At 34.8% G+C, this 15,119-nt stretch overlaps 1 protein-coding gene across 1 annotated transcript; it reads left to right on the top strand.

The window, feature by feature from the left end:
* The first annotated feature begins 356 nt into the window (after positions 1-356).
* trim110 (tripartite motif containing 110) lies at positions 357-11,724 on the top strand. Its single transcript, XM_056467495.1, has 8 exons — positions 357-426; positions 3,226-3,719; positions 4,568-4,663; positions 6,181-6,417; positions 7,215-7,237; positions 7,893-8,038; positions 8,555-8,826; positions 11,452-11,724. The coding sequence occupies exons 1-8, from the start codon at positions 357-359 to the stop codon at positions 11,722-11,724; spliced, it is 1,611 nt and encodes a 536-aa protein (XP_056323470.1).
* Positions 11,725-15,119: the final 3,395 nt, after the last annotated feature.

Here is a 15,119-nt window from a genome sequence, read left to right as displayed (position 1 = left end):
AGCTAAATGGAGAAAATAAAATAATATCTGACCAGTCCTTTCTAGTCCATATCTGACCCAGTGTTTGTCCATAGCTTAAGTTCATAATTAAAAATGTATTGTATTCATTGATGGCTTTCCTGTGCTGTAAACATAACAGTAAATATACTGTATATGATAATAACTGTCTTTGTTATTTTTCATAGCTACCATCAGTTGTTTAAACACAACGAGCAGGTGAATTCCCCACACCTCAGACTGCTTCTGTAAAAAACAAGTCATGTGATGGCTTAGTAGTGCTCTGTGTTAAGAGGTCAGTCAGTCTGCTTAAGAAGACACTGCAGGATAAGCCAGCCGTCCCACACGCACACTACTTCATGCTCACTTTGACTGTTTGTGTGAAAACATCCTACTCTAGCTTTCAAAGAAGACTGCAGGACACAACAGGTAAGCTTGATGTTTTTGTGTCAGTTGGTTATGGATGATAATGCAAACCTTGTGATTGTAAACAGCTACTTTAATTCAGGTCAGGAGGTCACTGAGGAGTTGATCTCTTGATTTCCAGATGCCTGGGTCTGGGATTGCCTGCAGGGATAACTTTAAAGTAAATAAGGGCTGATGTGTTATAAATTAAAGTTAAAGTGTTGGATCTCCACCATCAGTGTTTCCAAACTCATCCCACTGGTTGAGTTAATATCGCTGAGAGGATGCAGTTTGCTAATTTCTGATATCAGGGTTTCAGTTTTTGAAGAACTAAACCTACAAACACTGATCAATAGCTTTAATAAAGATTCATGGAAGCTTACCTTATTTATCCTGCAGTCAATTAGAAAAGCTTTCTAAGAATAGTTGATTAGGAGACAGATTAACTAAATAATGAGGCTTAGTTTGTGCATGCCCAATAGGTCTGTATTAATCTGTGTGGCATTTGACTTTTGATTAATATGTAGGCCAATTTGTTTCAAGAGCTGTTGTTAAGGAGAAAATTAAACGCTTTATATTTGTGTTCAGCATTAATTTCACCACTAAGAATGTGTTTTTTTTTGTGGGTTTTTTCTTCTGCATATATTTTCATTTACTCTACATTGCTTTCATCACTTGTTGTACATGAATTGCTTTTAGGAGACCATTTTCTTGGTTACTTAAAGGGATAGTTCACCTAAAATCTTAAATTTACTCACTATTTACTCACTCTCAAGTGGTTCTTGAACACAAATGAATATAAATGCTGGCTGCTGGCAACCATTTACTTACTTCCATAGTATTTTTTTTCTTATTGGCAGTCAATGAGTGCTATACCCAGCATTCTTCAAAATCTCAAAAATGTGGATTCCACACAATTGTTTTGTGCTAGGACAACATGAAAGAATTACGTTATTGTATTTGTTTTAATTTATGTGGATTGAACATAAAACTAAGAATTGTGTTGTTTCAGCTCATTTTAAATAAGTACTTAGAACAGTGGTCACCAAACTTGTTCCTGGAGGGCCGGTGTCCTGCAGATTTTAGCCCCAACCCTAATCAAACACACCTGACCAAGCTAATCAAGGTCTTGCTAGGTGTACTTGAAATATCCAGGCAGGTGTGTTGAGGCAAGTTGGAGGTAAACCATGCAGGGACACCGGCCCTCCTGGACCGAGATTGGTGACCCCTGACTTAGAACATTCATTCATTTTCCTTCAGCTTAGTCCCTTATTTATCAGGGGATGCCACAGCAGAATGAATCACCAACTATTCCAACATATGTTTTACGCAGTGGATGCCCTTCCAGCCACAACCCAGTGTTGGGAAACACCCATACACTCTCATTCACACACTCTGCCAATTTAGTGAAGCCAATTCACCTGTACCGCATGTCTTTGAACTGTGGGGGAAACTGGAGCACCCGTAGGAAACCCACACAAACACCGGGAGTACACGCAAACTCCACACAGAAACGCCAACTGACCCTGCTGACCCCCTTCCTGTAAGGCCACAGTGCTAACCAGTGAGCCCTGTGCCGTCCTTGAACTAACATGTAAACATGATTTTCGCTTAACGATTTAAAGCCACATGAGGGGAAATAAATGATTTGGGTCATTATTGGGTGAACTATGCCTGTAAAGGAATAAATTCCCCCCATTTTAAAGTTTTACCTTAACATTTTTATACCAACAGAGGCTTTTAAATAATACTGTTTTACATAAATTCATGGACTACACTGTAAAAAACAATGCTGGATTCCACACAATTGATTTGTATTGGTACAACATGAAGGAATTAAGCTAATTTATTAGTTTTTACAAATTTAGGTGGATTAATCATAAAACAATTAAGATTTCACCACAAAAATTTCAAGAATTGTGTTGTTTCAGCTAATTTAAAAAAGGAATTTGAACTTGGGTCATTATTGGGTGAACTATGCCTATAAAGGAGGAAATTCCCCATTTTAAAGCTGGTTTTATCTTAACAAATTTTACCAACAGAGGCTTATAAATAACACAGTTTTAGTCAAATTCATTGACTATGTTGTAAAAAAAACTGCTGGAATCCACACGATCGATTTGTATTAGGACAACATGAAGGAATTAAGATAATTCATTAGTTTTTACAAATTTAAGTAGATTCAACATAAAACAATTAAGATTTCCCCTAAAAAATCTCAAGAATTGTGTTGTTTCAGCTCATTTTAAATAAATAATTTGAACAAAGAGCAATCATTATCATTTTTTTTTTTTTGAGTCTAGGAGACTTACATTTTTTTACATTCTCTTTATAACATGTTTTACACTAGCACAAACATCATGTTAATACTGTATTTGTAAGGGACCAAAAAATTACAGAAGACAGGAGAAAAAATAAATAAATAAAAATAATAAAATATTGAGGGGGGATTTTAGGTGTTTCTACTAATTACTACTCTCTTGTTAAAATACTCAACAAATGGATTCCATGCTACATAGAAGTTCATACTTTTATTTTTAAGGGAAAGTCTCATCTTCTCAAGTTCCGGACAATGGGGGGGGGGTGTCTTTTTGTTTTTAATTTAGTAAAATTAGTCTTATCTAAATAAATCTATGTCATTACTGACACCAAAAATAGCTAAAATAGGCCCGGGGTATATTGGTTTTCTCACCACTTTTCATATTAACTGAAAAACTGACTTTTTAAATTGAAAATATGTTTTAATTTTGACCCTGTAGCAATACTACAGTAGTCATACTAAAGCATTAAAATTAATTATTCGCATTTAACTTTAATTTGCAGCTGCTATGGGCTCCATAGAGGAACAGCACACGTGCCCCATGTGTCGTGATCTATTTGGTCGAGCTCAGCCCTTCCCCTGTGGCCACAGCTTTTGCCCGACCTGTGCACAAGAGGCTTGGAGCCAGAACAATGGCTCTGGCAAGCGGAGATTTGTATGCCCACAGTGCCTGGAGGAGCAGGGAATGGTGCTGTGTGACTGTTGTCCGGAAGAAGAAGGCGACGAGGCTCAAGAAGCAGTGAAGACCTGCCTGAATTGTGAGATCTCACTGTGTGAGCAGCATATGCAGCCACATCTGCAACGTCCCGTTTACAGCACTCACCTGTTGGTGGAGCCGCTGATGGAGGTGTCCCGCCGAAGGTGTCCAGCCCATCAGGAGGTGTTCCGCTATTACTGCATGGACGATGGGCAGTATGTATGTGCTGACTGCATCCTGGAAGGACAACATACTCAACATCAGGTCAAAGGGGTGAGAAAAGTGGAAGAGGAGTATAAAGTAAGTTTAATGATGCTCCAGTATCGATTACACTACACGTTATACCCATTTCATTAAATATTTAATTCATTTTCCTTCCGGTTAGTCTCTCATTTATCAGGAGTCACCACAAAGGAATGAACCGCCAACTATTCCAGCATATGTTTTACTCAGCGGATGCCCTTCCAGCTGCAACCCAGTACTGGAAAACAACCATACACTCTCGCATTCACACATGCACTCATACACTACGGTCAATTTAGTTTATCCTATTCACATATACTACATGTCTTTGGACTGTGGGGGAAACCGGAGCATCTGGAGGAAACCCATGCGAACACGGGGAGAACATGCAAACTCCATACACTTTACACTAGTTCATTGTTCAAAACATTGTTTTATTCACAAAAAACAGCAAACCTAAGCAGTGGAAAATGAAAAAAGATTTAAAAAATTTAAATCAGGTTAGATGCCCTATTTAAATTAACCCAGATTAAACCGAGACAGAGAGAAACTGAGAAATACATTTACTGTCTTTACAATAACGTACAGTATAAGCTTAAATGTTCTGGAGATTTTTAAAACATTTTTAAAAATGATTTTTAAGGTTTTTTTCCAGAGGAAAGTTTTAGCTGAGAAATCTTCTGCTAAATAACAAGCTGCTGATGAACAGTTTGAATTTCCATCGCCTTATTTTGCTTATCAAGAACTACTTACGGTGTAACAGCTGCTTTATGTTATTATTTTAGCTGTACAAAAAATTACAAATCACTAACTACATTTTGCTGCTTTCAGATGCTATCTGGTCGCCTGCTAGTTGTTATTTTATCTTTAGTTGTATTTTTTAATGTTATTTTTACAATTCATAGGTCAAATTGCAGAGCCTGTTCGAGAAAGCAGAAGAAAAAATAAAGCAGGGTGAAATGATGCTAAAAGAACATCAGAGTGCTGGTCGAACAATCATAGTAAGTTCAAATAAACTAATTTTGAGAATAAGATTCATAATGGGAATGGGATATAGAGCACAGGTGTCAAAATCCTGGAGGGCCACAGCTCTGCACAGTTTAGCTTTAACCCTAATTAAACACACCTGATGAAACTAATTCAGTCCCTCAGGCTTGTTTGAAACCTACAGGTTTGAAGCTTGGTTGGAACTAAACTCTGCAGGGCTGATTCGCCCTCCAGGAACTGAATTTGGCACCCCTTATATAGAGAATGGGAATGTGTTGTTACAGCGCAAAGCATTCTGGGAATTTAAAAAATCATACATGGAAATGTTTTTATGCGGCAGCTTGTTGATACCATCTCTCTTACAGAAAAGCTTGTTATTTGATTTTCCCCCACACCCCCCCCCCCCCCCCCCTCTGCATTTTGCTAGATTTTTCTATTTCCACTTTAGCGTTGGAGACAAATATTATGGAATGCATATTTTCAATATCCTAGAGCATTTGCAAAGATACAAAGTGCATTAAAAAATATCTACACATTTGTCCATTTTATTCTGAGTGTTTGTAAGATGTTTTTCAAAGGGTAATACTAAAAAACTAGAGATTTGCATTGGTTTACATTGTGTGTCTGAAAACATGGCGGAATACATCTTGCCATGACATAGATTCCAATTCTCTTTTGATTTAATAAAAACTATCATATTTCTATGGTTATCTATTGTAATTTGTTGCCTTCTATTGGTAGAATCTTGAATCCACAGAATCCTTATGAAATATTGAAATGTGCTGGTTTAATTGTTAAAGTGTATTGTTTTTAAATTAAATTTAAAAGGAAACCAATAGAAACTCTTTGCTAGTTTGCAATGTTTTTGCTGTTTAGACTTTTTTAAGAGATTACACAATAAAAAAATCTGTTTATTAATAGTTTCCGTATTTTGTGATTTGCAAATGTTTTATGTTTATTTCTGGTTGTGAATTGCATTATGGGATCTCGATCTCTGCTCTGTCGACTTTTGATGTTGAAAATTTAACTCTACAGTGACTTTTATTGACCTTTTAGTAGTTTGAAAGAATATGATGTTCAGTACATAATATATAGAGAAAAAAGTCTGTAGGATAACAGAAAATGTACTGGCAGTTTATTACAAGGTTTTTGTACCGTAATGTACAGTTGAAATCAGAATTATTAGCCCCCCTGAATTATTAGCCCCCTGTTAGTTTGTTTTTTCCCCAATTTCTGTTTAATGGAGAGAAGATTTGTTTAAGCACATTTCTACACATAATAGTTTTAATAACTCATTTCTAATAACTGATTTATTTTATCTTTGCCATGATGACAGTTAATAATATTTGACTAGGTATTTTTTTAAGACACTTCTATACAGCCTAAAGTGGAATTTAAAGGCTTAACTAGGTAAATTAGGTTAACTAGGCAGGTTAGGGTAATTAGGCAAGTCATTGTATAACGATGGTTTGTTCTGTAGACAGTCAAAAAAAAAAAAAAAAGCCTTAAGGGGCTTGTGTGTGTGTTTCAGGAGGACTCCTCTGTGAGTGACGTTTCTCAGGTGTTACAGATGGGCTCAGCTCTGCAGGCTCAGGTGGGCCGACTGGTATCTGCTGTGATAAAAATCACAGAGCAGGAGAGGCATAAGGCAATGGAGAGAGTGCAGGAAGACTGCAGCCGAGTGAAGGGAGATCTGAATCAAACTGAGAACATCCACCACTTCCTCGGCTCCCTGCTGGAAGAGAGCGACCCCTTCCTACTAATCTGGGTACGAGGACATATTCTGCAAGTGATGTGTGAAGATCTAAAGGAGGCAAAGTGTTCATCACACTCCCACCATTATGTTAACACATTTCCTAGATGAAACCCATACAATTTCAAAAATAAAAGTTGCTTATTGCCAACAACAGTTCCATGGAGAACCTTTAATATTTGTGGAAACTATTGATACACTCTCAGAAATAAAAGTACAGGAGCTGTCACTGGGGTAGTATGCACAAAGATATGCACCTTTGAGGTACCACTATGGACTCTTTGGGTACAAATATGTACCTTTTGAAAAGGTACTGCCCCAGTGACAGCTCCTGTACCTTTATTTCTGAGAATGTATCATGAAAAAAGGTACTTTAGAAAATATTTATCTGTAAACACTGCAAAAACCCTCTTTTGGAACCTGTATTTTATGTGTATAAAACTTACCGCATGCTGATGATAACAATACTATGATTGTTTTAAGCATGTATACTCAATTAAAATAAAGGTAAAAAAAATTACATTAAATGACTACAATAAAACAATCTTATATTTTGTTTCAATTTCATTTGATAGTAAACCTTTTGTTCAACTAGTCAAGAAATAAAATAGATTGCATAATGACCAAATAATTGCAACATTACTTATTATAAAACGTATTAATCTTTTCGAATGCATTCACAAGGCATGAATCTCTAACAAAAGAAAGTAATCGTAAACTTTTTAAGGCATTCACAGATATTCTAATTAATAGTAGCTAAAAAATGAAAGATACACTTCTGCATCTGTTCATAGTAGTCCTAATTTTTGCAGGCATTCCAGACAGAGGATTCACAGTGAGTTTTTAGATCAACTGTAATTGTTTCCGTGAATGTTGTAGAAAAATCTTGTGATTTGTAAGCACAGTGAAATATTAGTTTGCATAAAAATTCATATATACAGTGATCAGCATAGATAAGTACACCCCTCACAAATTTATCTTTTAAATTCATATTTGTAATAGGAAGCTTTACAATATCATATTTGTGCACATTAGATTAGTCAGTACTGAAGTCAAACCTGGAGCTTATCTAAGAAAATCACTTACGATAGCAGTCCAAAAACTAGTACAGCCAAATTTATATGTTATAGAAGAATACTAAATACAAATTTAAAAAGAGGAAAAATCAAGTGAAGCAAAAAATAATAAATAAATAAAATTAGTTGAAATTTTTTAGGTTGTAATTAGATTTTTTTGCAATATTTTACTTGAATTTAATTGTATTATCTTTCAATTTCTAAATATGATTGCTGATTAAAATATTTTTTTAATAAATATATCAGTTTAACAAATCTGTTTTGTTTAAATGCACCAAAATAAATTGCCTGTATTCACTGAGAAATGGATTAAAATTATTCGTTTTCAAAATGGGTGTACTCAATTATGCTGAGCACTGTATGTGTGTGCATGTGTATGTTTTACTGTTTTAGCTGCTCTATTCTGTCTTGCAGGATGATGTTAGATCTCAGCTCACCTCTGTTCACACCACCGCAGCCCAGCATGGATAAGAAACGTGTCTTAGAGAATGTGGAAAATAAATACAGAGAGTTCATAGCTGACACTCTGCGCTGCCTTATTGAGCTCAAGAGAGATCTCTGTGGGTATTATCATTCATAAAGTCCACAATATGCACTGACCCCCAGGGATATTTAAAGTTTTTTGAGTAATATAATTCTTACTATAATTTCCCAGCTAACTTATGTGATCATTATAAGTATTTTCAGTGTAACAGTTATCCTAAAGGGATAGTTCACCCAAAAAGGTTTACATTTACTCACTATTTACTCTCCCTCAAGTGGTTCCAACAGTTTTTTTATTCTATTGAGCATCTGGAAACCTATAACCATTGACTTCCATATAGGAAAAACAAATACTATTGAAGTCAGTGTTTACAGGTTTTTAGCTTTCTTCAAGATATCTTTTTTTTTTTTTTTTTTTTTTTTTTTGGTTCAACAGATAAAAGAAAGACAATGGGTTTGAAACAAGAGAAGGAAGAGTAAATGATTGTGTGAACTATCTCTCATTAACTATACCGTAATTGAGCGCATTTGCCTTGTTCAACAGTGCCATCTAGTGGTAACGTTTCTAATAGCTGTTTCTCTTTGTTATTCAGTAAGCAGCCCATTAACCTTGGACAAAAACTCAGCTCATCCTCTCCTTCACATCTCTGAAGACCTGCGGTCAGTGAGGAGGGCGCCAACCCGTTTGCCTGTCCCTGATCATCCTGACCGCTTCGACCATTGGTCTCAGGTGCTCTCCTGTCAGATATTTTCTTCAGGAACCCATTACTGGGAGCTGGAGGTGGAGGGTTTCTGGGATATAGCAGTGACCTACCACTGTATTGGGAGAAAAGCAAAAGAGGGCACGGCCTTTGGCTGCAACAAGGTAAATAGTGACCCTAATACTGGGTTTCAAAAACTGGGTTTACCTGCCTATATCTATGGTGAACTATAGCAATGGAAAAATTAAGTGATCTTTAAAGGGATAGTTCACCCAAAAAATGAAAATTCTGTCAATAGTTACTCACATTTATGTCGTTCCAAACCCTCTGAGACTTTTGTTCATCTTCCAAATAAAATTTAAGATATTTTATGAAATCTGAGAGCTCCTTCATCCTCCATAGACATCAATGGCATCCAAAGTCTAGAAAAATACCAAAAAGAAAATCCTAAAAACAAACCATATTCCTTAAGTGGTTCAATCTAAACATTATCAAGCTACGAGAACTCTTCTGTGTGCACATAAAACAAACTTAAAAACTTTATTGAACATTTTCTTCTCAGAGTCAGTATAGGGCATGCAATTATGAGCACTGTGCACTGATGTATACCTCAGATTACCTTGTGTGACTTCCTCTGAGTAAAACAAAGCACATGAGCATCTGAAGTATACATCAACTGTGCGACTGAGCAAAGCAGTCATGTAAACACTGACACTAAGGAGAAGAAATGGTTGCATAAAATCATTATTTTTGATTTATGTGCACACAGTATTACCTTGATTATATTACCTTTCATTCATTCATTTTGCTTCTGTTAGTCCCTTTATTTATCAGGGGTTGATTCACAGCGGAATGAACCGCTAACTTATCCAGCATATGTTTTATGCCGCGGATGCCCTTCCTGCCTCAACGCATCACAGGGAAACACCCATACACTCTTGCATTCACTCACATACACTGTAAAAATAAAAACTCAGGTGCTGGAAAAAAGTAAAATATTGGCCGTTAAATTACAGAGATTTACTGTAAAATAAAGGTTGTTAATTTACATACATTTACTGTAAAATAAAGGTTGTTAAATTACAGACATGTACTGTGAAATAACGGTTGTTAAATTATAGACATTCACAATAAAATAATGGTTTTTAAATTACAGAAATTTACAGTAAAATAACGGTTGTTAACTTACAGACATTTCCTTAAATTTAAATTTCCGGTAAATTTCTGTAATTTACCATCTGTTATTTCATGGTAAATGTCTGCAATTTAGCGGCCGTTATATATAAAAAAAAACAAAATAGCTGATATTTTTTACGGTGTACACTAAGGTCCATTTAGCTTATTCATTTCACCTATAGCGCATATCTTTGGACTCCTAGCACCTAGATGAAACTCACATGAACACGGGGAGAACATGCAAACTCCACACAAAAACGTCAGCTGACCCAGCCGCGGCTTGAACCAGCGACCTTCTCGCTATAAGGCGACATATATTACCTTAAGAATTATTGCAATAATAATATAGTATTATACCTTAATGATTACCTTAAGTATTAACTTGATAATATTCCAACTGAACTACTGAAGGCTCATTGTCTCTTTGAAAGATTTTTCTATTTTCGACAGAGCTTTGCTGTGTATGGAGGATGAGCTCTCGGATTTCATCTAAAATATCTGAATTTGTGTTCTGAAAATTAACAACTGGAGAATAATTAATAGCAGAATTTACATGTTTAAGTAAACTAACTAACTAATAATTGTATAGTTGTTAAATGTACATTTTATAGTTATTCTTTCAAACATAATGTCTTTACTCTTTTCTACTATTTTAATGTCTTTTATAAAATATCTAATTTTGTAATGGTAGTGAATCAAACCCTAGTTTTTGAGGTTTCAAAAATTACGCCCATCATTATTAAAGTAATTTATATGAATCCAGCACAATGAATGCCGTCTTAGATGGTTTAAAGTTTAACAACTTTATTAATCCCACCAGGGGCAATTAGATTAGGGAAGTAGCCTCATGATATAACAAACACATAAAAAGACAAATCACTTATAAACAATATTAAAAAACACAGTCCAGCATGCTTCATAATAACTTTAAAATACTACAAAAACAGAAATAAGGAAAGACCCATACATTAAAAGTTTAAAATTAAAATGTATATAGGCTCTATGTTATAGAGTCTTATTGCCTCAGGAACAAAGGTAAATTTATGTCTATTAGAACAGTGTTTCTCAACCACGTTCCCGGAGGACCACCAGCTCTGCTCCTTTACCATGTCTCCTTAACCAAACACACCTGATGCGTGTCAGAAAGACTCACATCTTCAGCTCATTAGCAGAGACTGAAAGACCTGTAATGGGTGTGACAGACAAAGGAGACACCCAAAACATGCAGTGTTGGTGGTCCTCCAGGAACGTGGTTGAGAAACACTGTATTAGAAGACCCTTTAATGCTTTTAGACTTTCTTCCAAAGGGCAACAGTAACAAAAAAAGACTGTGGTTCACAGAAGCAAACCAATAATATTGGAGCAAGTCTTGACTAAACTTTGAAGGCAATTTTTTTATTTTTTTCTCGGAAAGTGAGGCGAACCAGCATAAAAAGCAAACGCTTAATATACTCTCAATATAGGTAGTATTAAAAAGTTCTCAGTGTTGTCTCAGAAGTTATGTTTTTTAATGGTGAATGAATTTGGGGATCACTTCTTCCTTTAATCCATTATGCGTTTAGCATTTTTGCAGATGATTATAAGATTAACTAACAAGTTCATTTTAACGTTAGATATCCTGGAGCCTGACACAACAGCATGATAGGAAACTATCAGCCTGGCATAACCGGAAGAAAACACACCTCTCCGCAAAAATGTCTGGCAATCATTTAGCAGTGGCTCTGGACTATGATTCTGGCTCCATCACCTTTTCAGAAGTCGGACCATCTTCCACCTTGCTGCCCCTTCATAACTTCAGCAGCAGCTTCACCCAGCCCATCTGCCTCGGCTTCGGCCTTTACAAACCAGAACTAAACAGCAGAGTCACCATCCTCAAGAAAATATGATTCCTTCATTTCTTTGATTTGGGGTGACGAGTTTTTATGTTCTGTTATGTGGCATATGTTGGCTGAAAGTTATTTAATAAGTCAATAATCAACAAATATTTCCATTTTCACACTTTTTATAACCATAATGTCAAACTTTTATCACAAGGTTTTAAAATTGTCACATTTTTAAAATAATTTTAAGGGGAATCAGGATCAAATGCATCTTTCTCCATTGACAGACATTCAAAATGAGCAAAAAAAGAAGTCAACAATATTTCCATTTAGTGTAGATATTTTGTCAGTCAGTGCGCATGTGTGAAAATACTGTCATTTTCCATGTCGGAAGTCTTACCCATCACAGCTAGTAAGGGTTTGGGATTCTGTCCATTCTTGTGGTGCCGTCAGCCAATCAGCGCTGTTAAATTTAGTCATTTTGCAGTTATGTGATTGGCTCAAACAGTTCTGTCCTCCCATGAGCAAAGATGGCAGGTTACAAAACACAAACTACCCTGCTGATAAACTGGCACTGAGATGAATGGAGCTGCGCATCTCTTTCTCTTATAGACTCTGTTTTTGTCTGTCTTTGTTTATGATTATTAAAAATCCATTAATCTCAATAACGGCTTTATACAAAATGCATGGGCAGTTCATTTCTGCTTTAAATGGTTCTATTTGCTGTAATTGATTTCAAAAAAAGCATTGTATATGTGTTAAATCTGGAAAATGGTCACATATTTTTATTAAAAACCGACTACATAAATCTCAACTCACCTCAGTGTTCACCCCTATATGTGATAATGCCAATTTCCAGGGATTGCTGACACTGCTTTTCGAACATGGACAATTAAAGGCCTCATGACATTGCAAGGACTATTTGATGGTCTCATTTTTATGGTGTTTGATCATCTAGCAGAAAAATACAACATCCCACGGCAAGAGTTTTTTCGCTACCTACAATTACTTTGTTTATGAATCAGGAGACATGTTTTTCTATATCAAAACAAAGCTATAAGCTCGTTTTATGGAAATCTTAAGGAATGTGGTACTTCAGACACAAAACATCAGAAAGAAAAATAGGAAAGATCTCTTAACATACAAATCACAACTGATGAATAAGAGGACGCTTGGATGAATGCAAAAACTTTGAGTATATGTTATAAAATCAAAGCAATATAGCTGAAAATATTACACAGAGCCCATATTTCTCCTTTACAGAGACGCACATTTAGAAACGACTGCTCTTCGTTGTCCAAAATGTAAAATGGAAGAGGGGGATTTTGCTCATAGTTTTTTTTTTTTTTTTTTGGTATTGTGAGGAAATTCAGAGGTTTTGGGCTGCGATGGGTCAAAAGATTCATTCAATTTTGACCATTGATATTGTTTGTGACCCTTTGAGTATGTTGCTTGGAATACAATGTAACTCTGTTGCCGATAAACATGCAGTCCCTATAGTAATAAAATGTATTTTATTAAACTGGATAACAGAAAAAGCCACTTCGGAATCACTTTGGCACAGAATTTTTCTTGAATGTTTCTTTAGATTATTTAACTTGTATTGCTCATGACAAAGTTTGCATGATCTTAACATATATGGGGCTGAATATTTCGTCTATAACTTCTAGAGGACTTACATAATTTATTTAATCTTTAATGTTTGTATGTATATATACAGTTAAAGTCAGAATTATTAGCCACCCTGGTTTATTTTTTTCCCCCAATTTCTGTTTAATGGAGTGAAGATTTTTTCAGCACATTTCTAAACATAAGAGTTTTAATAACTCATTTCTGAAAACTGACTTCTTTTATCTTTGCCATGCTGACGGTAAATAATATTTGACTAGATATTTTTCAAGACACTTCTGTACAGCTTAAAGTGACATTTAAAGCCTTAACTAGGTTAATTAGGTTAACTAGGCAGGTTAAGGTAATTAGGAAAGTTATTGTGATGGTTTGTTCTTTAGACTATTGAAAAAATATATAGCTTAAAGGGGCTAATAATTTTGACCTTAAATTTGCCTTTAAAAAATTAAAAACTGCTTTTATTCTAGCCAAAATAAAACAAATAAGACTTTCTCCAGAAGAAAAAATATTATCAGACATACTGTGAAAAATCAGACAAATCCTTGCTCTGTTAAACATCCTTTAGGAAATATATAAAAAAGAAAAAAAGGGGGGCTAATAATTCTGATTTCAACTGTACATCTGCCTTATTTTTCTTTGAGTGTGCTTTATTTCCCCATCCTGTGTGCTTTATTTATTTGATCTTTTTAAATGTTGAAAATCAATAAACATACAAAAACAAAACGACTACAGTTGTCAACATTTGAAGTGGATCATCACCTTTCATCAAGGTTGTCTTAAAACATTTTTGATTGACAAAATGTTAACTACATTATTATTATTATTATTATAATTATAATTATTATTATTATTATTATTATTATTATTATTATTATTATTATATTAGCCTATGTAATCTATATGGATCAATCATGTTTTGGTTGCCATTTTGTTCTATATGCATTCTGTTGATTATTAAAAATAAATGCCAGTGTGATCATGCTGTTTATACATCAAGAAAATATGAGGATAGTATTAATAGAGAGAGAGAGAGAGAGAGAGAGAGAGAGAGAGAGAGAGAGGTGAAGCTGATGGAGTGGGAGGGAAGGGGAGGGTCTTGAGAGACAGAATGAGTAAGAAGATCTGTAAGCTGTCAGATATCAGTATTTCTCTATTGAAGCTTTGCATCATTACACCTGGGATACAGAGGGACAGCCCACTAATTCAGGTGATTTGGCTATTTATTCATACATCAAACGCTTGTGAATTTTGTTTAGGCTAAGGGAAAAGGATTTAGTAAAGGAATGTTAGGCTATTTTCCTTCTAGCAAGCATTGTGGGTTATTTTTCCTGCTAAATGTATAAATGTTTTCTGTATAAACCTCTTGTAATTGTACATAATTTTGCATTTCCAGTTAATTATAATATTTGAATATTTTTACATACAAGACAAAACTTTTTGCCAATAAAGTGAGTAAAATTAAAGATTTACAATCTTGTAATATAACAGATTTGCTTAAATAAAAACATTTTTTGTGTGAAAAAACTTTTATGCCTGTAAAGAAAAAAATCTACATTTGTTTCTAGTTTTGTAATCTATCCTATATAAGAAATATTTCTCACCCGTTTTCTTTCATCATATTTACTTAACAGTATCTAAATGACCCAAATAAATATATTAAGCAAGGATATCTGCCATGTGTAAAGTGATTTTAAGTTGTAAATGAGTGCTTTTTATAACATATTTTACCACAACATATTTTTTGTTAGTAATAGATCATGTGTTTTAAAATAATTATGTTGTGAAGAATATAAAACTGCTCATGTTAGCAGTGAGCATCTCTGGACAAAATG

The sequence above is a fragment of the Danio aesculapii genome, chromosome 2, assembly GCF_903798145.1.
Source record: "Danio aesculapii chromosome 2, fDanAes4.1, whole genome shotgun sequence".
NCBI classification, from domain to species: domain Eukaryota; kingdom Metazoa; phylum Chordata; class Actinopteri; order Cypriniformes; family Danionidae; genus Danio; species Danio aesculapii.
The sequence above is the reverse complement of the archived record's forward strand: the minus strand, read 5'-3'. Positions and strand labels throughout refer to the sequence as shown.